The sequence below is a fragment of the Halichoerus grypus genome, chromosome X (assembly GCF_964656455.1).
Source record: "Halichoerus grypus chromosome X, mHalGry1.hap1.1, whole genome shotgun sequence".
Classification (NCBI taxonomy): Eukaryota; Metazoa; Chordata; class Mammalia; order Carnivora; family Phocidae; genus Halichoerus; species Halichoerus grypus.
Window position 1 is genome coordinate 32,023,110 of NC_135727.1, and position 27,739 is coordinate 32,050,848.

General features: G+C 38.3%; 1 protein-coding gene across 10 annotated transcripts in view; it reads left to right on the plus strand.

Moving 5' to 3' along the window:
• KLHL13 (kelch like family member 13) overlaps window positions 1-26,859 on the plus strand; it is a 203,983-nt gene extending 177,124 nt beyond the window's left edge. For all 10 annotated transcript variants that reach the window (XM_078065136.1, XM_078065128.1, XM_078065135.1 and 7 more), the window contains 5 exons: window positions 2,484-2,616; window positions 3,168-3,364; window positions 14,368-15,163; window positions 22,657-22,770; window positions 25,229-26,859. In XM_078065136.1, the coding sequence (XP_077921262.1) occupies window positions 2,484-2,616; window positions 3,168-3,364; window positions 14,368-15,163; window positions 22,657-22,770; window positions 25,229-25,716 (1,728 nt within the window). In that variant the 3' untranslated portion in view covers window positions 25,717-26,859. The remainder of the gene's footprint in view (window positions 1-2,483; window positions 2,617-3,167; window positions 3,365-14,367; window positions 15,164-22,656; window positions 22,771-25,228) is intronic.
• The last annotated feature ends 880 nt before the right edge of the window (window positions 26,860-27,739 follow it).

Below are 27,739 nucleotides of genomic sequence, written 5' to 3' on the forward strand. Positions count from 1 at the left end.
TCGAGTCCCACATCGGGCTCCCTGCTCGGCAGGGAGTCTGCTTCTCCCTCTGACCCTCCCTCCTCTCATGTACTCGCTCTCTCTCATTCTCTCTCTCTCAAATAAATAAATAAAATCTTTAAAAAAAAAAAAAAAACACCTGCAATTTATCTGAGGGAGAAAAAAGCCAAGCCTTTGTGAGTCAACCTTCCCCCACCCCCGGACCCTGGTTCAATTCCTCTTCTCTCATCTTAGCCATTACAGTTTAATACAAAGAAACACTGTGGGTGCAATTAGTTTTTATTATTGGGAGAAGTTTCCCAAATAAAGTGCCTGGTTTCTGGTTAGCTTGGCCCAAAACTAAAGTTCTGCTCAACATGACCCCATGGTTTTAAAATACCAAGTGGTGGCTTCTTGGTAAAATCAGAGTTGTTTGTTCCTGCAGTAACTGAACATAAATCAAACATATATTAAGTGCCAACTGTGTACCAGGCAGTGGGGAATGCAAACATGCTAGTCCCTCAACTCTTCTGATGGTTCCCGCCATCTTCTTGACCATCCCGTCCCCACCCCAGTGGTCACTTTCAGTCCTTCCCAGTGCTTGTCTACCTTTGAAAGGCAGTCCTCTTAAGCCTATTGCACTTTTGACTCCGTATATGAATTTTCAAAGAGCTACTCTTTGCCTTCTGCGTGAGACTATTCCCCTAAAATGGACATCGCTTTTTACCTTTACTTTTCTAAATAACAGAGGCTGGAGATCATTTAGCAATGGGAAAATGGAAAATATCAAGGGTGGGGTATATAATGTTTGTGTTTATAGAAGAAAAGAGGCATTTGTGAAAGATTTGATATTTGTGAACAAAAACATATGTCAGTCACTGTTGGAGAAAGAAAAATATGATACATAATCCTGTTCTAAAGTATATGTATAATGTATAAATATTTTTGGAATAAAAATATTTATATCTCTCTCAAGAGAGAAAGTGGCTGGATCACATTATCTCTTTGAAGTTCCAGTTCTGTAGATTCAAGCATTTTCTTTAAAAAGTAATTTAAAAATTATGATGAGAAGATGTTTAGACTGAGATTTATATTATACATATGTGTAGGATCAATATTTCTCAAACTGCATTCTTCAGTATGTCATGGCTTTTGCTTCTTAAATCCGTGAAACACAACTTTAAATAAAAGTTTTATTTGGGGTCATTAAAATGTGAAGGGGATGGAGTACTCTTTGCTGTTAGTTCTTGTTGTGTTACATTATTACATTACAATATATATTAGAAGGTAACTTGTATGAGGATCTTCATGATTTTTAATAATAATATATTACCATTTGAAACTATACAGTAAATCTTGCTGAAATCTTCATTTTTGAGCCTGAGTATTAAATTACATATTGTCTCCCTTTTGTGCATTTTACCGGCCGATTATCATCTTAAAATGTTTCCTTCTCCCAAGAATAGACCAAAGGAACGTCTGCCTATTTGTCATAGGTTGGGATCATCACAGGAGTGAGTGGAAGAGCTAACCGATAGGCCCTCTTCTCGCAAGAGCCCTGTCCATCCCCTGAATCGTGGGTGCCAGCCTATTACTTCTCCATTGAACTTTAGGCATTTTGGGGACAATTATGTCCCATGTCAGAGCTACCTGGGCTCTTTTTTCCAAAGGTAATTAAATTCCAAGCTTGAAACCTGAAAGATAATTGGCCAAGCAGCAGCAATGTGCCAAGTATAAGGATATCTAAGACAATCCCTAATTCTCAAAGAGATGGAACAATCTAGTTAGTAGCAAGGAATGCCTATCTTGCAATTAACACAGATTCTCTATACCTTTCTTTCTCAAAAAAAACAAAAACTAGGGGCGCCTGGGTGGCTCAGTCAGTTAAGTGTCCGACTCTTGGTTTTGGCTCAGGTCATGATCTCAGGGCTGTGAGATGGAGCCCCACATTGCCTCTGCACTGGGCGTGGAGCCTGCTTAAGATTCTCTCTCTCCCTCTGCCCCTTCACCCACCCCCCGTGCTCGCTCGCTCTCTCAAATAAATAAATCAATCCCTAAAAAGCAAAAAAAAAACAAAAACACCCACAAAAACTATAAAAACAAGGTGTGTCCGGAATGCACTATAGAAGAACTATAAACATATTATTACAGAAAGCATGTTATCTCCCACCCTGATCCTGCACATGGGAAAATGAAAGCGTACGTGGTAATTTCTTTTCAAAATAAGATAAAGCCAATAGTTGTGTAAATAAGTGAATATATATACTCTATGCTCTTTCCATATGTGCTCTTAATCTACATTAGTCTTCATTTTACCTTTTCCTACTGTGAATTAAATAGACATCGTCACACATCAAGTAAGTTGTTCAGTTTTCTTCTGAGTAATTATTCTACTGGTTTTATGTTCTAACACACCCGTTAATACATACACAGAATTTTAGTGGGCAGAAATCTGCATACCCATTTAACCTTGATTAATGACTCAACTCCTGCTCTTGGCGTAGGGCTTTGACCAGCTTCGACTTGAAGGATTGCTTTGTGATGTGACTTTGATGCCAGGCGACACCGATGACGCCTTCCCTGTGCATAGAGTCATGATGGCCTCTGCTAGTGATTACTTCAAGGCCATGTTCACAGGTAAGTTAGCTTGTTAAATTCTGCACCCCCCTTAAAACAATCTGAAAAATGCATGTTTACATATTTTTGTTTCTAAAGTGAAATTCAGTTCTTTTGATCTGTGTCTTTCCAAGAAGAAATCATCTCAAAAGGAATATACACCTGGTACGTGTAGTTGTAAGTGGTGCTTTTTAAACTTGGGAAATGAATGTGCCTTTTTCATACTTCTGTCCATCTTTGTTTCACAACTTCTCTTTTCCAGATACACATCTGAATGCTCTACTAGAGACTCTGGGTCTGACTAAGACAGTCTTTAATCCATCAAAGGATATGAAGTGACAGGAGAACATTTTGGAAGCACTCGCATTATATACGACTTCCATTAGTATAGAGATACTCCTTTTTAAGTACTCTCTTTTAACTGTAAAATATGCAGAAGTCTGACTCTGACATGAATGCTTACATAGAATAAAACTTTTCCTTGATTTTATTGCATCTAATTAGCAGCAGAAGTGAGTTTGACCTTAATTAAATTATCCACCCCCATTTAATTGAATGTCTTTTTCTTTAAGGTGGAATGAAAGAACAAGATTTAATGTGCATTAAGCTTCATGGTGTGAGCAAAGTCGGCTTAAGGAAAATTATTGATTTCATTTATACCGCAAAGCTTTCTCTTAACATGGACAACCTTCAAGACACACTGGAAGCTGCCAGTTTTCTTCAGATTCTGCCGGTTTTGGACTTCTGCAAAGTATTTCTCATATCTGGGGTAAGGCGTTTTCAAATCTTCAGAACTTTTCCTGCAGTAGACTCCGGTTGTAGCCTGTTGAAAGGCTGCTGAATTTGTTACGTAGGCAGGTGAAACTTCGGCCATGAGAGAGAGGGCTCAGGTGGTGTGTTCTGGAACGAAGTTGAGAGGGAAACAGTACAGGTGCCATTTTATAAAATGGAATCACTTCATAAAAGTCTTCTGTGTAATCCCATGACATCAGACAGGAATAGTGTTTGCTAACGATATATATGTTAACCTGTTTACTGATGTTATATATTTTAATCTGGTTTTGTTTGCCTTCATGATATTAGGCAGGCAGGCTTTCTTAAATGGAATTCCATGAAAATGTAATTTGAACTTCTGTAAGTCTTTTAAACTAGGCTCAGTAATTTTTTTTCTTCCTTAAATACGGGATCTAGGTCTTGAGAAGTAACACACTACGTGACAGCCTGTAAGATATAAGTCTTAGTTCCATAGAAACACATCACCTACTAAATCATTTTTAGCCTCTCTTAAGAGATAGGAGAGGGCACAACTACCAATCAGTGAACTCCTTAGCAGTCACATGGTTCCTGAAGGCCCTGCCCTATTTGAGACCCTTAAATTATTGACTTCCGGGAAACGAAATGCTTTGGTTGCAAAGAAATATTGCCAAGAAGATTTCTACAGCTTATAGAGCTTGCTTTTGTGACTGAAAATTATGGCAGTGGTAAATTTTGATATATTTTCTTATTTATTAAATAAGTGGAGAATACATTTTTCTATAATTGATTTAAATTCATACCAGTTTTAATATTGGTAAATAATTGCTGTTGAGCTTTTTTAAATTTGCAGTTACTAAACTGGGAGCCCCGTTCTTAAAACCCTAAGTTTCAAGAGAACATGTCCTTAGTGATTTTATTAATAAGCTATTCCTTATCTTACAGAGTCAGCCAACAGCTAATTTAACCAGGCTATTGAAAATATGTTTTGTTTGTGTGTTTCCATTTTAAAGTACTCACACGACTGCCTCACAATTATTTATAAACTTTAAAACTAACTATTTTTCAGGGTTTTAAGGCAGTGTGGTGTTACAGAGTTTCGTGTTGTCCTATTCACTATTGTATAAGTAGCCCGCATGAAGTTTGTTTATTTCCCATGATACTGTTTGTCGTCGTTACTGAATCTGAGCACTAAATTTCCTTTTAATTTAATCACACAAGGCCCTTCCCCTTAGGACCTAACAGCATCTCTCCTCTAGTTTTGTGCCACTGATATTATATGACAGCTTCATCTCAAGGAAAAAAGGAACTGAATTACATGTATTTTTTAAAGGTATCAAGTCCAACAATTAACTTAGTAATAACACTTAATGCTTACATTTATAGACTCTTAACATTGCTTTACACTGATCTCAGCAACACCTGGTCATCCTGAGCCAAACTAGGTACAGTGTGGTGATTCTTTGGAACTAATCATTAGTAATAGACATTTATTGTCGACTTCTTCTCTAATACCAGAATTTAGTACTTATAACTTTAGATATTGGTTGTGATCTGTTCCTTTACCTGAAAGAAAAGGACCAAATGGAATAAAGCATGATTTATGAAAAGTCATAAAAACATACAGTTGTCAAAGTAACAGTATTAGAAAACAATTTTGTTCTAGAAAACTCTAAAACAAGTTTATTTAAAGATGACATCACAGTAATTTTGCAATAGTGATAAATTTTCTGTAATTAGAATGTTGATTCTTTCACCTGTTTGAAACATTTATTATAACTGTGTGTTTTACCTGTTTGGAAATTTCTTCATTTTTATGAACACTTAATATTGTCTTAAAGATTAAATTCTTCATTTCTAGTGTCCTCTGCAGACATCCTAAAACCCATTTCTAATGGAGAAGAGGCTTGTCTCAGACAAAGCTTACCTGTGGTATAGTTTATTCCTCCTTCTCTTGGTTTTAGAACTTTCTATGAGCTCTGAGGAAACACCTCTTTTCTTAGCACCATTCTGTTTACCTGTCTTTCATCCTGTTTGCTAAGGATATGTCTGCATGATTTTACTGTGGAAATATTCCGTCTCAGAATCCATGATGATTTTTGAGAACAGTTGGTAGATTATTAGCATAAGGATTATATAAAATCCAACTTTTCCTTTATCCTTCTTTCATGCGTTCTATTTCTTAGTTAAATGTTCAGCCTTACTCTGTTTAACAATTTCCTGTTTCCTTCTCAGCAATCAAGTGGATCAGGCAAAAGAGTAGCCCTTGGGTGTCTTTTCTACTTATAAGAACTGGAAGTTTCGAGATAATGTATTTTTCAAAGGTAGATTTGTTTTGAGTTTTCCCACAAGCTAAGTTTTATGGATAGTTTTTAAATAGAACAATCTCATGTTTTAAGGATTGTGTGCTTAAACCAAAGGTTTTGAGTGAATAGATTTATGTTTTTATTTTTATTTTTTTATTTTTTAAAGATTTTATTTATTTATTGGAGAGAGAAAGTAGGAGCAGGGAGGAGAGGGAGAAGCAGTCTCCCCGTTGAGCAGGGAGCCCGACACGGGGCTTGATCCCAGGACCCTGGGATCATGACCCAAGCCGAAGGCAGACGCTTAACCGACTAAGCCACCCAGGCGCCCCAGGTTTATGTTTTTAATGATATGGTGTGATTATACTTCACATAAACAAGACACTACTTGGGTTTGAGCTTTTAGAAAGAAAAGTTAGCTTCCAGTACATCTATAGTCTATCCCATTCTTAACCATTTATGTAGGCGAAAATGTGACTCAGCAAATAACTCACAAAACATTTTTATGGTAGTTTTGAGTGACAGCTTTAAAGATTTATTTATTTGAGAGAGAGAGAGTACAAAAGGGGGGAAGAGCAGAGGGAGAGGGAGAGAATCTCCAGCAGACTCCCTGCGGAGCGCGGAGCCCCACTCGGGGCTCAATCCCTTGACCCTGAGATCATGACCTGAGCCGAAATCAGGAGTCAGACACTCAACCGACTGAGCCACCCAAGTGCCCCTTGAATGATAACTTTAAATACGATAATATAGCCACCCTCACCTTTGGTGAGGTAGAAGCACCAGTGTTCTAGAACGGAGCACCAGGCTCCATAGAACAAGAACCACTCCCCGGCCAACGTGGTCATCTTTTGCAGTAATGCTTTTCTCTTAAGGTGTTAATTAGTATTATAGTTTATGGGATCTGGTGCTTTTGTTCTCGCTATGTCACTTTCTGGCCAGTTGTAGAAAAGAAAACTATACAAAGAGATAAGAGCAAAGGATGTAAAGCAGAGTAGGTAAAACTGTCTGTTAAACTAAAAACATTCACTTGTATATCATGGAGATGATGGAAAATTACCTTTGTCTAGTTACGGGCCGAAAAATGACATCTGTTTTTGTCTTTAGGACATTGTGTAACTACAGCATGCTAAATGCTGTGCAGCCATTCCCTGATTTACAAGCAGGTTGTGGTTAAATTGTTTGTTTATCATTTGTCTGCTACTTGGAATGTGTGACATCTAGCATTTGCCCCACGGAATTACTGTTACAGAGGACTGCAGGCTGGCCAGCAAAACCCAAGTTTTAACATAAGGTTCCTGAAGGAGGACATTTGTCATTGAACTGGAAATGTTATAATTTAAGTATACAGTTATCCAGAATAAACAAACCAGAATGAAGGTCGGCAAAAAAACCATTTTCTTTTTCTATAAAAGCATATTTAATCAGAGAAGGAAGATGCCATTGTGCTTTAGACTTTCTTTAAACTCATTTGAAGTTGTGTGTGTGTGTGTTTTTTTTCCTTGATGTGTTTATAGCATTGGTTCCCCTTGTAGATTTATTATCACTGATCGGGGTGGGGAGGTCACAATGAAATGTAGAGAAATTTTATTGAGGCGACTGGGGGTAATAAAGAATTAGCGACAGTGGAAAACAAAAGAGGTGAGGGGCGCCTGGGTGGCTCAGTCGGTTAAGTGTCCCACTCTTGGTTTCGGCTCAGGTCATGATCTCAGCATCGCCGGATCAAGCCCCACATCGGGCTCCATGCTTAGTAGGGAGTCTGCTTGAGGTTTTCTGTCTCTCCCTCTCCCTCTGCCCCTCCCCACCCTCTCTCTGTCTCTCAAATAACATATATCTTTAAAATACAAAGAAAAGAAAGGAGGTGCATACATGGGAGAGGCAAAAGGCAGAGAAAAGGAGTTCTCTCAAGGGAATAACGAAGGAAATCAGAATAAGTTATTGGAAAAGACAGTTTCTTTTGCTATTCAATGATGATATCAGCAGCAAGCTTTGGGAATGTTCTTCTTGATGTCAGAATTTCCTGTATGGTAATTATATTTCACATTCCTTGTTTGATCTAAATTGGATTTGCCCATAAAAATTAACAAACATGTCTTTTCAGATAATTTTTTTGCCTTTGGGGAGGTTTAATGCAAATCAGAGGAAAAATGGTATAGATAATTTTACAATGAATCAAAACTCTTCCTCCCCTCCCCCAACCAAACCATTCTTGACTTCCTTATTGTCAAGGCAGACATTCAGCGAGTAATACCCAGATACTGGTTGTTTATGGTTGAGCATCTATTCTCACTAGCTGGTACCCAGACTGTACTGATTGTTAAATATTCTAAATATTATTCCTGCCTGTAACTTGAATCACCGCATTCTTGCCCATCTGCCATGTGGGACTCCGTAGGGGAAGAAGAGGCCCAACCTGGGCTCAAACCAATCCATTCTCCCATGACCATTATAATACGTAATATTGTATCCAAGAAGGGACATGCATTCAGAGTGCAAAGCAGTAAGACAATTGGATCCCCCAAGCTGGAGACACACCATCAGTATTCCCCTCAGATGGCTGTTAGAATTTGAAGAAAGACAAAGACTGAGACAGAAAAGTTTTTGGTTTTTAATCATCTTTTTGTTCTTCTTACCAAAAGGTCCCTTCCCTGTGTCCTGTGATGTTCCCACCTGTGGAAGGAGGCCTGGGACAAGATGTCTCTTATATCCTCTGCCCGCCCCCCCCACCCCTGCCCCAAAGTAGCTTATTTGATTTCTTCCCAGTCTGTGGACTTGCTTTCTCTCTCTCTGCATTGGTTGTAGTTGATGTCAGGTTGCCATTTTAATAAACTAGATAGCACGAAGGAGAATCTGGTGCATTGACTATCTGAGGAGTCCCCCCCCAAATTTGTCAACTAACTTCTTAGTCTTTGCTTTTCCTTGAGGGTACAAAAGCAGATACTCGTTTTCGTTTTTGCTTTTTTCCTAAGTGGAAGTTTATTCGTGTAACGCATTGATCTTCAACAAAATAACATCACAGATTGCTGATGAAGCCTGTCATTGAAATATCATGTTATGGTAATGGAATGTTTGGGTGCATTGAGTGTGATTTGAACAATTTAATATAGTAGCAGTGAGTAACTATGTTAATGAGACTACCACTTGGAAAATTATGATGCCTGGAACTGCCTTTAGGGTGACCTAGGAAGGTTCTTTGATTACAGTAGAATAATTTATAATATTTTATATCAAGGAAAGCTAAATGTGCACTTGATTATTTTTAAAAGCAATTTTATTGGTTCTCATAAGTGGTTGAGAAATTTTGTCCTTTTTTTGCTTCTCTATCCTTTAAAACACTAATATATATTTGAATTCATGTCTGTAACAGCTCTTCTTTGGAATTTCGGCCAGGTTTTATATTCTTTTTTTTTTTTTTTTTAAGATTTTATTTATTTGACAGAGACACAGCGAGAGAGGGAACACAAGCAAGGGGAGTGGGAGAGGGAGAAGCAGGCTTCCCGCAGACAGGTGTTATATTCAGATGAAATTAGAGTTCTTTCTACTTATGAGCTGTTTTTTTTTAAAATAAACTTTAAACTTCATATTTTATATTTCAAAATGTAATGTACAAGAATTTTGTTAAATGTTACATTACTGCACGTATCCATTATTTAAATACTGTCTAGGCTAAATGTTTGCATATATGCTAACTGAAGCACTTTTAAGAATCATGACTGAGAGGTGGATGAAAATGAGCCATAATTGAATAATCGTGTATTTTTCCAAAATCGTTTACCATTATTCCATCATTTTGATCTGCTTATATTGTTAACTGTTATTCTAGACTTTGCTTCTATAATCCCTATAATCTATGATTAATTGTTTTAGCTTTGATGACAGGCACTTCAAAAACAACTAATTTTCTATTACATAGTTTTTATCTGAGTTTCATTTTAAAATTAAGGGTTTGGTAATGTTTTATATTCAAAATGTATTCTATTTTTAGTTGTATCTATCATCACATCCTTAATTTTTATATTGCTGATAATTAGTGTTTAACCTTTGTTATATACCCACAGTGTGATTCCTATAGTACATGGGGTATAGAAAATCCTAGTCCTTCCATCAAGAAAATGACAGTTTGGGAGGTTATGAAATACCTTTCTCTGGTGATTTTTAAGAAAAGAGTAGGCAGCTACCCGTATGTACTAGGTGGTCTGTCACAGTCTTTTGCAGTTTTGTGTATCTGTCTCTGAGCATACCGATATATAGAGGATATTTTCCAAATGCCCTTAAATCAAAGGTAGGTTTTTTTTTTATGCTGTTATTTTAGTAATTGTCTTCCTACTGGATAAAGTTGAAGGGGGAAAAGGGGAAGGAAGTAAATACCTTGATCCCATTTCTAAATTACACAGTTTGGTTTTTAATTTTTTATCTCTGTTTGTTTTATATGCTATAAATTTAGACTTATATTTGGTGACCAACAACTGATGGTATCATTTTGCCTATTTGAAGTACCCATTTTTTTTGTCGTTTTTATTTGTAATTGTATCCGTAATGGTGAGAATCTGCAAACTTGGGAATAGTTAATTTTGTGTTCTCATCAACTTTTGCTTATCCATACTAGTCAATGTGTTCAAAAGTGCAAATTACCCTTTGCTCTGGGGAAAGGCTACTTCTTTCCTGCTCCAGAAAGTGGACTCATTACCCCAGATACTAATTCCTGCCACCCGAGGTGATTTGGGCAACTGGGAATTCACTGTAACTTCATTTACACAATGAAAACTTTTATGAGACGCCAACCTGCCACGCCTAAAATTGGATTGAAATGTACTTTTTATTAACCACATTGGAAATCCAAGGTACTGAATGGTGTGAAACTGTGTATTTCAAAAGGCCCCTAATTTCTTACTTTATTTTTCCTACTTCTTCTGTGTTGCAATTGTGTTTTAACTATTTTTTAATATATAGCTATTAAGGATAATAAGCAATTAAAATTTTTTGGCGATTCCCATAAAGCAAACCAGCTGCTTAAAATTGTTCAAATTCTTCCTGAGTAATCAATCTATGAAAATAGCCTTGTGTGTGTGTCTTAACCTTTGAGCTTTCAGTGATGATATGTCTTAACTGGGCTGATATTTTATGCAGAGGAGTAATTATTTTAGTCTCTTTTCAGCTTTTAAATAAAAGGATAATACAAGGATTAGCCAATTTTCTCTTAATCATCTGCCAATCTGTTAACAATGCAGTTTCGTTCGTGAAGTTTACATGACATACGTGAATACACACACTGAGAAAATTAAGAGAAAACTGAGTCCTTTGCCTGTGACCTGCTTGTGTGTTTGTATACACACACAGGTATTTGTATGGTAGGCTTGTTTCAGTGATTTATTCCTTGCATAATATTTGCTGATATGATTTTCCTGTTTTCACTTTTGACCAGTTATGAAAGCATCAGAAAGAGCTCTTGCTGAAGATGGGCCTCTCCATCACTTGTCTCCTTTTCCTATTTTCCGTTTTTGCTACATTGTCATCTGTGCAGGGGAGACTTTTCTAGGCTCATTTTGACTCCAGGCAGAGCTAGATTATGCTGGGAGTAAGAGAATTGCCAAGGGAAACTGTGGCAAGCCATCATCATAGACACCAGAAATTAACTATGTCATGAGTAAATTTGATGGAGATACACCTGTTCCAATCCTCACCAAAGTGATTCCTTTCCTTGTATTTCCACATAAATAATGTGAAAATAACTTCACCCTAGGAATAATTGCCTTATTAAATTACCTTCATTAGAAACAATAACTTTTGAAGGAATCAAAATGAATTACAGTAATGAACCGTGACTGTTTGCATGAAAGAGAAATCTAGAGATCCTGTATTAGAGATTTTCTGTTTGTGGATCTGCTAGCAATGTAACTTTTAAGAATCCTGACTAAGAAGTGGATTAAGGTGAACCAAAATAGAATAACCCTCTATTTTTCCAAAATTTCCATCTAGCCGGAATTTCATTTCGTATTTTTTTTTGAGAGGGAACACACATTTTCAAGAAGAGAAAGGGAATTATTTTGGCCATAACCAACTTAAAACATTGTTTCTTAGGGTAACTTCTAATGTACTGATTTTGATACTTTTTAAATTTTTCAGTATTCAATAAATATTTATTATCCACTTCTTTTTTTAATTTTAATTCCAATATAGTTGACATACAGTGTTACATAAGTTTCAGGTGTACAATATACTGATTCAGCAATTCTGTACATTACTCAATGCTCATCAAGATAAGTATACTCTTAATCCCCCTCACCTGTTTCACCCATCCCCCCCCCCCAACCACCTCCCCTCTGGTAACCATCTGTTTGTTCTGTATAGTTAAGAATCCGTTTTTTGTTTTGTCTCTTTTTTCTTCATTCATTTGTTCTGTTTCTTAAATTCCACATATGAGTGAAATCATATGGTATTTGTCTTTCTCTGACTTATTTTGCTTACCATTATACTCTTTAGATCCATCCATGTTGTTGCAAAATGGCCAGATTTCATTCTTTTTTATGGCTGAATAATATTCCTGTGTGTGTGTGTGTGTGTGTGTGTACACCACATCTTCTTTATCCATTCATCTATGGATGGACATTGGGCTGCTTCCATAATTTGGCTATTGTGAATAATGCTGCAATAATCATAGGGGTGCACATATCCTTTCAAGTTAGTGTTTTCATATTCCTTGGGTCAGTACCCAGTAGTGCAATTACTGAATCATATGATAGTTCTATTTTTACTTTTCTGAGGAACCTCCATACTGTTCTCCATATTGGCTGCACCAGTTTGCATTTCCACCAACAGTGCATGAGTGTTCCTTTTGCTCCATGTCCTCACCAACACTTGTTGTTTCTTGTGCTTTTGACTTTAGCCATTCTGACAGGTGTGAGGTGATATCTCATTGTGGCTTTGACTTGCATTTCCCTGATGATGAGTGATGTTGAGCATCTTTTCATGTGTCTGTTGGCCATCTGAATGCCTTATTTGGAGAAATGTCTGTTCCTGTCTTCTGCCCATATTTTAATCAGACTATTCGTGTTTTCTTGGTGTGAGTTGTATAAATTCTTTATATATTTTGGATACTAACCCTTTTTTGGATATGTTATTTGCAAATATCTCTTCCCATTCAGTAGGTTGTCTTTTTGTTTTGTTGACTATTTATTTCCTTTGCTGTACAGAAGTTTTTATTTTGACATAGTCCCAATAGTTTATTTTTGCTTGTGTTTTCCCTTGCCTCAGGAGATATATCTAGAAAAATGTTGCTACAGCTGATGTCAAAGAAATTACTGCCTGTGCTCTCTTCTAGGATTTGTATGGTTTCAGGTCTCACTTTTAGGCCTTTAATCCGTTTTGAGTTTACTTTTGTGTATGAAAGTGGTCCAGTTTCATTCTTTTTCATGTAGCTGTCCAGTTTTCCCAACACCATTTGTTGAGGAGACTGTCATTTTCCCATTGCATGTTCTTGCTCCTTTGTCAAAGATTAATAGACTATATAATCATGAGTTTATTTCTGGGTTTTCTATTCTGTTCCATTGATCTATGTGTCTGTTTTTGTGCCAGTACCATACTGTGTTGATGACTACAGCTTTGTAATATAACTTGAAGTCTGGAATTGTGATGTCTCCAGCCTTGTTTTTCTTTTTCAAGATTGCTTTGGCTATTCAGGGTCTTTTTTGGTTCCATACAAATTTTAGGATTGTTTTTTCTAGTTCTGTGAAAAATGCTGTTGGTATTTTGATAGGGATTGCATTAAATGTGTAGATTGCTTTGGTGCTTTGGGTGGTATGGACTGTTTAACAATATTTATTCTTGCAATCCATGAACATGGATAATCTTTCCATTTGTGTCATCTTCAATTTTTTGTCATGAATGTTTTATAGTTTTCAGAGTACAGGTCTTTTACCTCCTCAGTTAAGTTTATTTCTAGGTATTTTGTTATTTTTGGTGTAATTGTAAATGGGATTGTTTTCTTAATTTCTCATTTTGCTACTTCATTGTTAGTATATAGAAATACAGTGGGTTTCAGTATATTGATTTTGTATCCTGTGACCTTACTGAATTCATTTATCAGTTCTAGTAGTTTTTTGGTGGAGTCTTTAGGGTTTTCTATATATAATATCACGTCATCTGCAAATATTGACAGTTTTACTTCTTCCTTGCCAATTTGGATACCTTTTATTTCTTTTTCTCGTCTGATTGCTGTGGCTAGGACTTCCAGTACTGTGTTGAATAAAAGTGGTGAGAGGAGACATCCTTGTCCTGTTCTTGATCTCAGGGGAGAAACTTTCAGTTTTTCCCCATTGAGTGTGATGTCAGCTGTGGGTTTTTCATATATGGCCTTTATTATGTTTGAGGTATTTTCCCTCTAAACGTACTTTGTTGAGGGTTTTTATTATGAATGGACATTGTACTTTGTCAGATGCTTTTTTTCTTCATCTATTGAAATAATCATAGGGTTTTTATCCTTTCTCTTGTTGATATGATGTAGATAATTTTCTTTTAGTTACCTTTCTATCGGATTAGGTAAAGGTGGTTTGTGAATTCTCTTTAGATCATTAATGTATTTAGGTAAGAATTTTTATTTGCATCTCTATGGACAGTAAAAAGCTTAGTTGACTCTTCTTCTAGAACAGGTATTTCTGTTATCCAGAATGTGAGTGTCATGAAATTGGTAGCATTTTAATTTTTTTTTTTACTGGTTTAATAGGTCACTTTAGACAATTGTGTCGAAGTTGGTCGGATTGCCAACACCTACAATCTGACAGAAGTGGATAAATACGTCAACAGTTTCGTCCTGAAGAATTTTCCTGCATTGCTGAGCACTGGGGAGTTCTTGAAACTCCCTTTCGAGCGTCTCGCCTTTGTGCTTTCCAGCAATAGCCTTAAGCACTGCACTGAACTTGAGCTCTTTAAGGCTACCTGTCGCTGGCTACGCCTAGAAGAGCCTCGGATGGACTTTGCTGCAAAATTAATGAAGAACATACGATTTCCACTGATGACACCGCAGGAGCTCATTAATTATGTGCAAACCGTGGATTTCATGAGAACTGACAATACCTGTGTGAATCTGCTTTTGGAAGCCAGCAATTACCAAATGATGCCGTACATGCAGCCAGTGATGCAGTCAGACAGGACTGCCATTCGGTCTGACACCACTCATTTGGTCACGCTTGGAGGAGTGCTGAGGCAGCAGCTGGTTGTCAGCAAGGAATTGCGCATGTATGATGAAAAGGCCCATGAATGGAAATCGTTAGCCCCCATGGATGCCCCAAGGTACCAGCATGGCATCGCTGTCATTGGAAATTTCCTCTATGTCGTCGGTGGACAGAGTAATTATGACACAAAAGGAAAAACGGCGGTCGATACAGTCTTCAGATTTGATCCTCGCTACAATAAATGGATGCAGGTTGCGTCTTTAAATGAAAAGCGCACCTTCTTCCACCTAAGTGCCCTCAAAGGATATCTGTATGCTGTCGGTGGGCGAAACGCAGCTGGTGAACTGCGTAAGTGTGTGCATTTCTGTTAAACATAGAGACTGATTTCTTTACCCCCAAATTCTCGTTAAATCATAAAATAAGCAGTTCTATAAAATTAAAGAGAAAAATGTAGCTAGGGTTTCATTTAAACTGTTTGGCTCAGGAAATATCTGAGACAATCTATATGCCTAATCCGGATTTATGTTGTTGGCCAGGGTACAAATTATATCTTAGGAATATATCAGTATGTTGCAGAATATTTTATTTGGCAGTATATATGGTTTTCATCTTGACAGTGTAACTACAAAGTATATTCTGCTAATTTAAATACTAATAGAATCTCGGACAGAAGTTTGGCATGTTTCCTTATTTTCCATTTTTAAAAGCCCACATAATACTTTATTGTACAGGTTAAAATCCTTCCTTACAGAGGACTGACTGTTATCGTTTCTTCGTTTACATAATCTTTTACCCTATCCTAGGGTATCTATTAGGTAATCTATTACCCTTGACCACCATAGTAAGATCATTTTCTTTGTCAATTAAATGTACAAAGTTCAGTATTATCCAAAATGTATTTACTCTGAGTAATGTGATCTGTGACTATCAGTTTTAAAAATCATTCTCTCTTGGGGCACCCAGGTGGCTCAGTCAGTTAAGCGTCCGACTCTTGATTTCAGCTCAGGTCATGAGATCGAGTCCTGCGTCGGGCTCCATGCTCAGCACGGGAGTCTGCTTGTCCCTCTCCCTCTGTTCTTCCCCCCTCCCCTCCCCACTCATGTTCTTGCTCTCTCTCAAATAAATAAATAAAATCATTAAAAAAAAAAATCATTCTCTCTTAGTGAAATACCAAACAGTTTTCTTCACTGTAAACTGCTCTGGTAAGCTTCATTAGATGGGGCCACTTTTTTTGTCTCCCTAATTGAAGATTGGTCACAAGTGCAGTTAACGTAGAACAGTACTTTGGCTCCATAAATGAACACTAATTTTGTTATTTTAGGTGAAATTGGAGTAAGATAGCTGTCCAAAAAGAAGTCAGGAAGACCCCATTTTCTGTCATGCCTTCCATATCTGTCATTACCGTCATCGTTTGGCCTCTTTTTTTCACCCCCTCTTTTATGCTGCAATGACCGGAGTCCTTGTAGTTGACCAGTAGTCCAGGCTCTGTAATGCTGGGAACGTGGAAAATATTGGCCTTGGCTCTGGATCAATTCAGAGTGACTATCAGCATCTTTTTCTTGGTAGCTTAATGGATTTAAGAATAAGTTATTCATTGGAGGCCAAAAGAACTGCTCTCAGCTCTTATACTCTCCAGCTGATCAAGCCCTTTCTCGTTAGTGACGTCTTAATGTTACTGCTCTTTCCTACCTACAGTTTTTTTTTCCTTTGTTGTTGCAGTGATATTTTTTTCTAAGACCGGGCTCTCCAAAAGGCAGGACTCGGGATCCTTATCATGAACCACACAGATTGCCCAATATATTTTAATAATCAGGCTTTAAAATGCATTTGAGGGATCAGTACCCGTCGTGTCGAATTGTCATTTCAGGTCTCCTCACTCAGCCCACACACGTTATTTTCTTGTGATACTATTTTAAATGGAGGGTGTCTGGAAATATTCAGAAGCTGCAACTAGTGATTTGGCACTTTCTTAGGAAAACCGCTTGTATAAGATAATCTTTCCAAGTTTACGAATTATAGGTCATCAGTCCTGGCAGTGTGTGGTCATTTCAGACCTTCTTTCCTCAAGGGAAATAGCTCCAATTTCTTAGTCAGTGCTTGCTTATTGATGTTATCACCCCTGTTAATATGCAGTCTTCAATATATCATTCCTCCTATTAATTAGAGGCCTTATTCTTCTGAGAATTTATCATCTTCAGGCCAAGGAGAGTCATTACATAAAACCAAGAAGCTAGAGGCTTTCTTTTGCTGAGCTCTTGCCATGTTATACTCATTTGGGAACGAGAAGTAGACGACGCCGTTGGGCAAGTGGCTGCCTTCCTTGCTCATGACCTTCAGAAATCACACCCTCCATCTCTTATTAAAAATAGTCTTCTGAGTTTCAGGTTTTTTTTTTAAAGATTTTTATTTATTTATTTGACAGAGAGACACAGCGAGAGAGGGGAACACAAGCAGGGAGAGCGGGAGAGGGAGAAGCAGGCTTCCCGCTGAGCAGGGTGCCCGATGCGGGGCTCGATCCCAGGACCCTGGGATCATGACCTGAGCCGAAGGCAGACGCTTAACGACTGAGCCACCCAGGCGCCCCTTCTGTGTTTCAGTTTGAAAGTAAAAAGAAACGAGAAGCGTGCTTTTCATGAGCTATTCCTAATTCATAGTAACTATTTGATTATATTTAGGTTTTAAAATCAGTCTCCCAGAGCTTAAACCTAAGGATAATGACTTATATAGTCTAAAAAATGATTACCCCTCTAGATGGTAGAGGCCCATTTTTATCTAAATTTGTAAACTGCATGTTTCACAAATACATAGATGGTTGTAATATAGACACAAACCCTCAATACCAAGAAACAACTCTAATTCCACTTTAAAGGCCAATGACATTTCTTTCCCTTTGAAATTACCTCCTGTAATCTGTAAGTAAGTACGCTTTTGTAGAAAATGACTGTTTGCCTTAAAATCAGCATACCCAGCAAAGCCTGGCTGTAGTAAATATTTTAAGTTAAAATATATTGGAAGTTTTTTTTTTTTTAGAAAATCAGTTGATTGGCTTAAGTGCACTGAAATCTTGGATCTTAATTGCACAAGAACTTTCAGGCCACCCCAACTCCTTTGAGTTTTTCCTATTTTAGACCCACTTGGGAGCAAGAAATAGACTGTTTTAAAACAATCGTGTCACATTCTGTATTGTTGACTTCTTCTGAATTCTCTTTATTAATAATGTTTCTCTTTGTATATGTGTCACTTGCCCTTTCCAGTTTTCTTGGACCCATGGTTTTTGCAGAATAGCAGATTTAGGTCCTAAAGAGACCCTTGCTTATATTTCTGAATGTTCCAGCCAGAGGCTGGGTTTTTTTTAACATTTCTCCTGCTCCGTAAACTTTTTTTTTTTTTTTTATGGGAATGCCCTCTACACACACACACAAGAACATCTGTTATAGTAACTTCACAGTGCCATCTTAACTGATTACATTGCCATATTAATAGGCCTGTGTAAATAGAGAAGGGGGTAGCAGTGGGTGGCAGGCAAAAGGGGATCGATGGGAGGGTCATTTAACAATTTAATAGGTTTGGGGCCCCTGGCTGGCTCAGTCGGTGGAGGATGTGACTCTTGATCTCAGGGTTATAAGTTTGAGCCCCACGTTGGGTGTAGAGACCACTTAAAAGTAAAATCTTTTCTTAAAAAAAAAATTTAGTTTGGTTCATTAGTACCAGTATATTATTTATTCTTCATATACGCAATGACCATTTCCTAGATGTAATTATGAAAAGAAAACAGTGGCAGCATTTGTAAGACATTTTAGATCATTTTAATGCATTTGGCCTTTTAAAATCCCTTCATGGAGTGTGTATGGATGGACCTAAGCCCATAGTACATCAAAAAGATACTACTAATGTGTGTGTGAGCCTGGTATATTGCTGAAATATAATTCCTTAGAAATGCTGCTTTCCTTTGACACTGGGTACAATTGGAAACTACGTGAAGCTTAGAGTAGCTGTCACTTAAGTGAAAGAGAAGTCAGTTATTCCTGGCATCTTTCAAACTTATGTCATTTAAGAAATCGATCTTCCATTGAGGTTTTCTATATTGAAGAGAAATATGACAGCTCAGATAGATTTCATTTCTGTTAAATATTAATAAGTCAAGCTTTCAAGTAATGAAATAACTTATAGAAAAAGGTGTTAGACTTTTTTCAAATAAATGTGCAATAAAATTACTGAAATTTATCAAATGCCTCCATATTCCTTCATGGATTTGCAGTTTTCTTCATTAAGCAACACATCGCCAGCGGGCACTCTTAAGATTCTAGAGATCACAGCCCCTCTGTGGGAACCATCATTGTTCCGGTGGTGATTCAGGGTTCATCCCTTTCTACTCTCAAAAAGAACAAGTTCCACATTATCCCTTGGAACCAATTCCGGGCTCCAGTAGAATCACCTGAGAAAATAGTAATCTTTAATGATTTATGTGAACTAAGCAACCTCCATGTAATTCTTAAATTGGAGAGGGTCTCTAATTTAAATTGCAGGCAACCAGGTTACTGAAGATGATTCTCTAGAATAAGGGTCAGTGAAATTCTGTAAAGGGCCAGAAAATCAGTATTTTCAGCTTTGTAGGCCATAGGATCTTGTCACAGCTTATCACTTCTGCTGTTGTATTGCAAAAGCAAGCATAGACAATTTATAAATGAACGGGTGAGGCTGTGTTCCAATGAAGCTTTCTATAGGAACATCAGCATTTGAATTCCATATGATTTTCATATGTCACAAAACATTTTTCCTTTGATTTTTTTCCCCCCCAACTCTTTAAAAAAGGTAAAAGCCATTCATATTTTTGTCTTGTGGGGCATACAAAAGGCAGGCAGCATGCTGGATTTGGCTGACAGGCTATAATTTGCCTGACCCTATTCTAGACTTTCCTAATTAGTTCATTACCATTCCTACCTCTCATAGACTATGATGGAACCACTGTTTTGTCCCTTGCATCATCCCTTGCCCCCTCCCCCTATCAAGGCTGTTGGCACGAGCCTATATCCCACTGCCTTGTGAATATGGAAAATAAGGACATGTGTGTGTATACACTTTTAATCGGATGTGTTCTATTTTAAAACTAAATACTCTTGATTTTACTAAGAACAACAATTCTTCATGGAGACAGTCTAGAGGTTGACAGTAGATATTAAATGATAGGAAAAACTAAAGGATATGGATTATTTTGCCCAAAGAAGAAAAGTTGAGGGATGATGAACTATTACATAGTTATTATATTATTGGTGGTTAATAGCCATCTTACACTTAGGTTACTCCTGTATGAGAAAATAGAGATGGATTCTTATAACCCCTCTTAGGGAAAAAAATGCAATTAATTCACTGACGGAAGAACAGCATTATCTTTCTACATGGGAAAATTTTAATAATCATAAAGAGTGAATAGCTGTTCAAGCGCTAATTCCACTCCAAAAAGAACAGGAGGAAACTAATGGAAACTCCATCAAAATAGATTGAATTAGACATAAGGACAGACTGTGACACTCTAGAAATTTCAAAGTTCAAGGCAGAATTTTTCATTAAGGGAAGCATAGAACTATAGTAAAACCTGTCTTTGCCATCAGAAATGTGATCTCTGAAAGTCTTTAAAAACCCTTTCACTGATAGGGTGTGTGATTAGACTACCTTTTTTTTTTTATCAGCTAAAACCCTACCATTAATTACTTTGCTGATGCCAAGTACCAATCAATATACTAGATCCTCTGTAAGTGGAGAGAGAAAGAGAGAGAGATAATAATGTATGTTCAGTAGGATTGCGCTTGTCAATGAAGTCAAAGTCATGCTAAAGGCAAATGGAAATAAACATTGGAGAAGATGTCCAGTGACTACAAAGAGCCAAAACCAGTATCAGAGTAATCAGTTTTAGCTTGTCATGAATTGTGGCAATAGCTCTTCTTATTTGGGGGAAAGATTTTGCAGGATCCAGCTACTTAATGGAAGGATTTAGAAGAAATAGAGTTGGGAGGAAAAAAAAAGAAGAAGAAGAAATAGAGTTGGTGAGGGTCCAGGCCTAAAGCAATGAACAAAACTAACAAGACAGTAGATCAAAATGAGAACAGGAAAAGCCTTTGAGATGAGCCTGAAAATGTAAAGCTCAAGCCAGTGCAAAAAGCAGTCAGTAAAGGGAGATGAGAAGTGGTGTAATATAGGAGTCGTTAGGTGAGAAATAAGTACTGCGCGTAGTCAGTTTGATGAAGAAATGGAATTGTTGAATAGAGTAGAAAGTGCATCTCTCATTTTTTCTCTCTGGTTTTGCCTGTTCTCACGTTATTATTATTATTTTTTTTAAATAGGAAATCTTGTTCAAGGAATGATTTATCAGTTAGGTATTCCAGTGGCTTGATCGAATGGCCCCACTCAGTAGATTTCTGCTTCCGTTTCATTGCCTAGAATTAATCATATGGTCAATTCCAGGTTCAAGGGAACCCGCTAATTTGAATGTTGAGTTTAGCACAGCACTCCTGTGTGCAGTGCTGTGGTTCTGTTCCTGAGAAAAAAGCAGGGTGAGGGGAGACAAGAAATCGGGTTGCCAGCTGACAGCATCTGTGGTAAATAGTATAAACTTTTCAAGTCTACCTAGACTTTGTGTGGGGTTTCTGTTTGTTTGTTTCTTTTTTAAAGTTTTATTGATTTAAGTAATCTCTACACTCCACACAGGGCTCGAACTCACGACCCCAAGATCAAGACTCACGTGCTCTTCTGACTGAGCCCGCCAGGTGCCCTTAGACTTTGTGCTTTTGACCAGACTACTGGGAACAGCCCTATTTCTTTCTGCCTTTTAAAAGGGATTACATTTTCTATCTGTCATTGTTCTATTCTTGAGGTTATAACAGAGTGATATTTAAATAGGTTGAGGTCACTTCTCCAAAATACTTTATGTTAAAGATGATAAATTTATTACTGGAGGGAAGTGGCCCCAATAAAAATCTTCCCTTCATGTCGTGCTGCCACTCGCCTTCTAGTAGGAGTGTGACTGGCTACAATGATATTGGATAGGTACACACTATTGACTTTAATGTGGAAATGTGGAAAAATTATTACCAATGTCTATTGTGTAGTCTGGATGTGAAATAAAGCAAGAGGCAGCCAGCACATACGGCAGGCGGTGTGCATACATACATACGTTCATTCTCAGCCTCAGACTTCGCTTCCTGTCTATGAACCTTTGTTTCCTAGATGGTGGATCAGCACGGGGGGCCTAGAACTGACTTTTCTTCTTCCTTATGATTTTTTCATCTTCCCGCATATTTATCTTTTGTAAAGATTTTGTTTATTTTTGCGAGAGAGAGAGAGAGAGAGCACGAGCCGGGGGGAAGGGCAGAAGGGGAAGCAGACTCCCCACTGAGCAGGGAGCCCGATGCGGGACTCGATCTCAGGGCCCCGGGATCATGACCTGAGCCGAAGGCAGACGCTTAACCGACTGAGCCACCCAGGCTCCCTCATCTTCCCACATATTTAGAGCAAGGAATTGGGAGAAATGTCAAATTAGAAAGATGTAACACGATACCAGAAGAAAAGAAACCCTAGCAATTTCTGCAGTGACAGAAATGTGTTAGATTATTACATAAGTCTCTAGTCTAATGTAAAATGTATTAATGGTTCATCTTAGTAGTATAATCTCAGTAAATAAAAAAAGAGACCCCCAAAGAGTATCTCATATCTGTAATAGATACGGTTCCGTTGTTTAAATATTATTATTCTACCTAAAGGGAAAAATAACTCATTGCTAAATTTGAAATTATAAATTATTTTCTTTTCTGTTCTTTTTTTTTTTTTTTCTTTTCGTCAAACAACAGCCACAGTGGAGTGTTACAATCCAAGAACAAATGAGTGGACCTACGTTGCCAAAATGAGTGAACCCCACTATGGCCATGCCGGGACTGTGTATGGAGGAGTCATGTATATTTCAGGTAAACCATTATAATGCAGATGCAATTAATATAATACGTACACTTCTAACTATGGCACCATCTTTCCATACAATATTAGAAAAATAATCCAGAAAGAAAAAAGAAAAAGAATCCAGAAAAAGGGATCATCAAAATATAATTTGTGGTGATTTTAGAAGATATATTGTACGTGCATGTTTGCGTATAGATGCCTTTGGTATTCTAGAAGTTCATAAGACTAGCAGCAAACCAGTCGTGCTGTGAATACATAACTTGGAAGAAACTGGAAAGCCTTCAGCTTCTCCAGCTTGCCTTTTGGTCCCCATACTCTGTACTCTAATGAACCCTGTAGGCCAACAACCCCCATTCATAGTCCCGGTAGCGACCCTTAATTCATTTTGAGCTTACATTTAGCTCAGCTCTATGAGGAAATCTATCATTATTTAATATATAAACTCTACCGTGCATAAGCTTGCTCCTGATTCACACGTAATGCATAATAATGTTCACGCTGTCATTTAGTGCGACTGATAATAGGTGTTTCCTTTTTTCCTCAGCATTATCAGGGGATCTACTGTGGTGTCCTTGCCTGAATAATTCTGTGCTGATTACCTATATATATGTTGGCCACATGCGTGTGTATTTTTCTCTTGACACATCTTCCCCCTCCCGGGAGCCTGCCAGTGCCAGGCCCGCAGTTACATTATTAGAGAACAGAGGCATTAAGGTGATGGTGGTCTGGGTCTCTGAACGCCGCTGCCTTGTGAAATCTGTAATCAAGAGGGATCAGCGAAAGGCCTGGAGTGGGTGATTGATAGGTTTGGGGTGTTAAATTTATGAGCAACTCCAGGACGTCTTATACTGAAAGAGCCATCCAGGAAATCATATGCTCCACTAATCAATGATTTACACCCTCTACCTATTTTATGCGTGTAGATACTATGCCATTATAATGAGAGCTCCAGATCCTCTGGGGGGACAAAAATGACATGAAATTGTTCTCGTGGCACTTTGGCATAGCTAACGTGTATTTTATAAATGACCTCACCGGTCAAGAATAGGGTAGGACCAGAGCTGAATCTCAAACAAAAAAAAAACACCGTTTTGCTTCCTGAGAATTCTGTAGAGTACAGAAAAAAAAAAAAAAAAAAAAAAACTAAACTAAAAAGCAGAGAGGAAACAGTGATTGCCAACTGGTCCCCAGATAGGAGCGCTTTGATTGATACGGCTGAAAATTTGTGTAGTTCTCTTGCTAATCTGCAGAACAGAGTCTGATACTTTCCTTGTAGAGACTGATTTCTGTGTGACCTCAGAATACACTCTAGATGATACAGACTCAGTGCATCAAGGTTCCATATGTATTCAGCCTTCGGCTTTTTTTTTTTTGAAGATTTTATTTATTTGACACAGAGAGAGACAGCGAGAGAGGGAACACAAGCAGGGGGAGTGGGAGAGGGAGAAGCAGGCTTCCCAACGAGCAGGGAGCCCGACATGGGGCTCGATCCCAGGACCCCGGGATCATGACCTGAGCCAAAGACAGACGCCTAACGACTGAGCCACCCAAGCACCCCAGCATTCGGCTTCTTTAAGTGTCCGTGCCGATAGCACGAGACAGTACCTTCCCGCACCCACCCAACAGAAACTCTACAAAAACACAGTGTTGAGTAGTCTTATAGGCTTGGACATTTGCATAATCCTGTCAACTTTTCAAAGCATTTTGATGGATTTGACTTCATAGCCCCAATGCTGATGAGATAATGAGAGTAGAGATTTTTATGTGCTAAGTGCAGAAATGGGCAACTGGAATTAAAATGCCCAAGCCCAGCGCTCAGCTGCCAGGGCGTGCTCGCCCCAAAGCAGTAGGAGTGAGTGATGCTGGGGCGCCTGGGTGGCTCAGTCAGTTGAACATCTGCCTTCGGCTCACGTCATGATCCTAAGGTCCTGGGATCGAGTCCTACGTCGGGCTCCCTGCTCGATGGGAGCCTGCTTCTCCCTCTCCCTCTGCCTGCCACTCCCCCTGCTTGTGCTCTCTCTCTCTCTCTCTCTGACAAATAAATAAATAAATAAATAAATAAATAAATAAATAAATAAATGCCTTTTTTTTTTAAAGAAAAAGAAGTGCATGATGCTTCATACACGAGATTGACAGCAGACCCAACTCTAAAAGTGGCCCAAATCTATTTTCATTTAGCAAAGCCTCTTAAATTCCACGGGTCTCGGCTTCAGAAAGTCCTTGCAATAACATAAGCTACACTTTTTTGTTCTCTAAGAGCTGAAAATGTTACTTTCTGGATTTTTAATCCCAGAGCAAGTACTTCTTGTACTATTGTGGCAGACATTTATAAGCACACCAGCGATAAAGCCATAAGATGGCATAATAGGTGGCTAGACGTTGATGATCTAGGGACAGCGAGCCTTTTATTTACTTTTGCATCTTTGTAATAATCTGTTTACTGTCATGCCTATGTTCATGCTTTAGGAGGAATCACTCATGACACTTTCCAAAAGGAGCTCATGTGCTTTGACCCTGACACTGACAAGTGGATCCAGAAGGCGCCGATGACCACCGTCAGAGGTCTGCACTGCATGTGTACGGTGGGCGAGAGGCTCTATGTCATCGGTGGTAACCACTTCCGAGGCACGAGTGATTATGATGATGTCCTAAGCTGTGAATACTACTCCCCTATCCTTGACCAGTGGACCCCAATTGCTGCCATGCTAAGGGGGCAGAGTGATGTTGGGGTTGCGGTCTTTGAAAATAAGATCTACGTGGTCGGTGGGTATTCCTGGAATAATCGCTGTATGGTGGAGATAGTGCAGAAATATGACCCCGATAAAGATGAGTGGCATAAGGTGTTTGATCTCCCAGAGTCCCTCGGTGGCATCCGAGCTTGTACACTCACGGTTTTCCCGCCCGAAGAAACCACACCATCACCTTCTAGAGAGTCCCCCCTTTCTGCACCTTAGGATCATCCCCCTACAACTAAGATGCTGTAGTCCTATCTTTGCAACGTGTCAAGAATTTTCTTCTTTTGCGCCCCCTTTAGTAGCGTATGTTAGGATTAGCCTCCAGTCATTGATACAGACACTGGGAAAAGACAACATTGATGTTATTTGTGCTGTTTGTTTGGCTTAGAGTGTTTATAAAGTGGTAACAAAACCATTCTGGAAATGTATCCCATTGAAGCTGATGTTTAACATACAAAAAACAAAAAAAAAAAACAAAAAAAAACCAAAAAAAACCCAAGATACTGTCTATAAAATGTTTCTTCAGTACTTTTTTGATGCTGTGTATTGGGTGTAAGGTATTGTCATCTTACATTAGAAAGCCCAATAAACCAACTTGATGGTGGATTATAGTAAATGTACAACTGTGCTAACTAGGCTTCAAAATCAAAAGTTTTCCTTTCATCTTTGACTGTGAGATGTCAAAGGGAGGCAGCTGGCTCCAACAGGACACAATAGACAAAAGGTTGCCAACTCGCATGAGCTACCTCCCTCTTTTCATAAAGTATTTTTGACATATCTGTCAACCCACCGGTCTGTGTGGGTGCATTGAAAACATATGAAGTTTCTTAGACACACAGGAGAAATAATAACTGAAACTCATCAATATTAATAAAAAAAAGAAACAGCATGACCCCTCTACTTAGAAACAAGGGTTTGGGGTTTCTGAAGTGTGTATAAATACACACACACACACACATACATATAGCAAATAGAAAATTTTAAAAATTGAATGGCACGTCAAATAAACATGAAAGATCTTTTTAAATTTCTACCAAAAACAGCTTCCGTTAAAATGGGAATTCAGTATGCACATACTGAATGCACACATGGAGAATCCTACTGAATTTAGGTGGATAAGGGCTAGAAATTTTGAGCAACTAAATTTGTCACTTGACCAAATTTTTCCTTCCGAAGCTGTAACCTACACCTTCTCCTTTGCTGTTGAGGTAACTTGCATATTATATGTGTTCTGTATATTCTCAATTCATAAGGTTATTTAGCACAAAGTACAGCAGCCTCACGTGGGAAGCTGCTTTTGCTCAGTGATTTCAACTTCCATGTTTTATCTCTTTTTGTTCAATAAAAAAACATTTAATGTCATTTTGGTCTGAGGCATCCCATTATTGTCTGGTTGGACTTTCATTAATTTTTTTTTTTTTGGTGGGCAAGATTCAAGTGATCGGAACTGAGAGCACTGAGCAGTTTGGATTAATTAATATTAATGACTTTTATTCAAGGAAAAAAATAATTTGACCAGGTCTAACCTCATTGGTCAAACTCAGTGCTGGTTGTCTCTGTGGAATTAGTTCATCGAAGATGCTAATCGGTCCCCCCCACCCTTCCCCACAGAAGAACTGCCAGACATGTGGAAACCTTAAGAGGAGTTAGATTTCTGAGGTCAGTTTCCCTGATCTTCAAGAAGATCCATCTTGCCTAATGAGAAGACATTCCGTGAAATGACCTAAGAGATTTGTTCTTGACCTAGGACTGTAAAGGAATAATGTTTTGGGAAAAGATCGTTTGAGGATTCCATTAGGGCCATGTGCATGATCTTTCTGACTTTATCTGCAAATGACCCGATTAAGTCTGAACTAAAAATTTTGAGCTATTCCCAAATAACGAGAGTGTCACCAGATTTCCTCCCCAGTGAGGAATGAGCAATGCAGATGTCACTACTTCTGTCTTGAGTGAAACATAAGGAAGAAAACAATTTTTCCATCAATGGTCGTTTGAATGTTGGGAGAAGCCTGGTATGAATTTGAAAGACCCCCTTCGTCAACATTACCCTTCCTGGGGCGCCTGGGTGGCTCAGTCGGTGAAGCGTCTGCCTTCGGCTCAGGTCATGATCCCGGGGTCCTGGGATCGAGCCCCACGTCGCGCTCCTTGCTCAGCGGGAAGCCTGCTTCTCCCTGTCCCCCCTGCTTGTGCTCTCTCTCTCTCTCTCACTACCTCTCTCTCTCCCAAATAAATAAAATCTTTA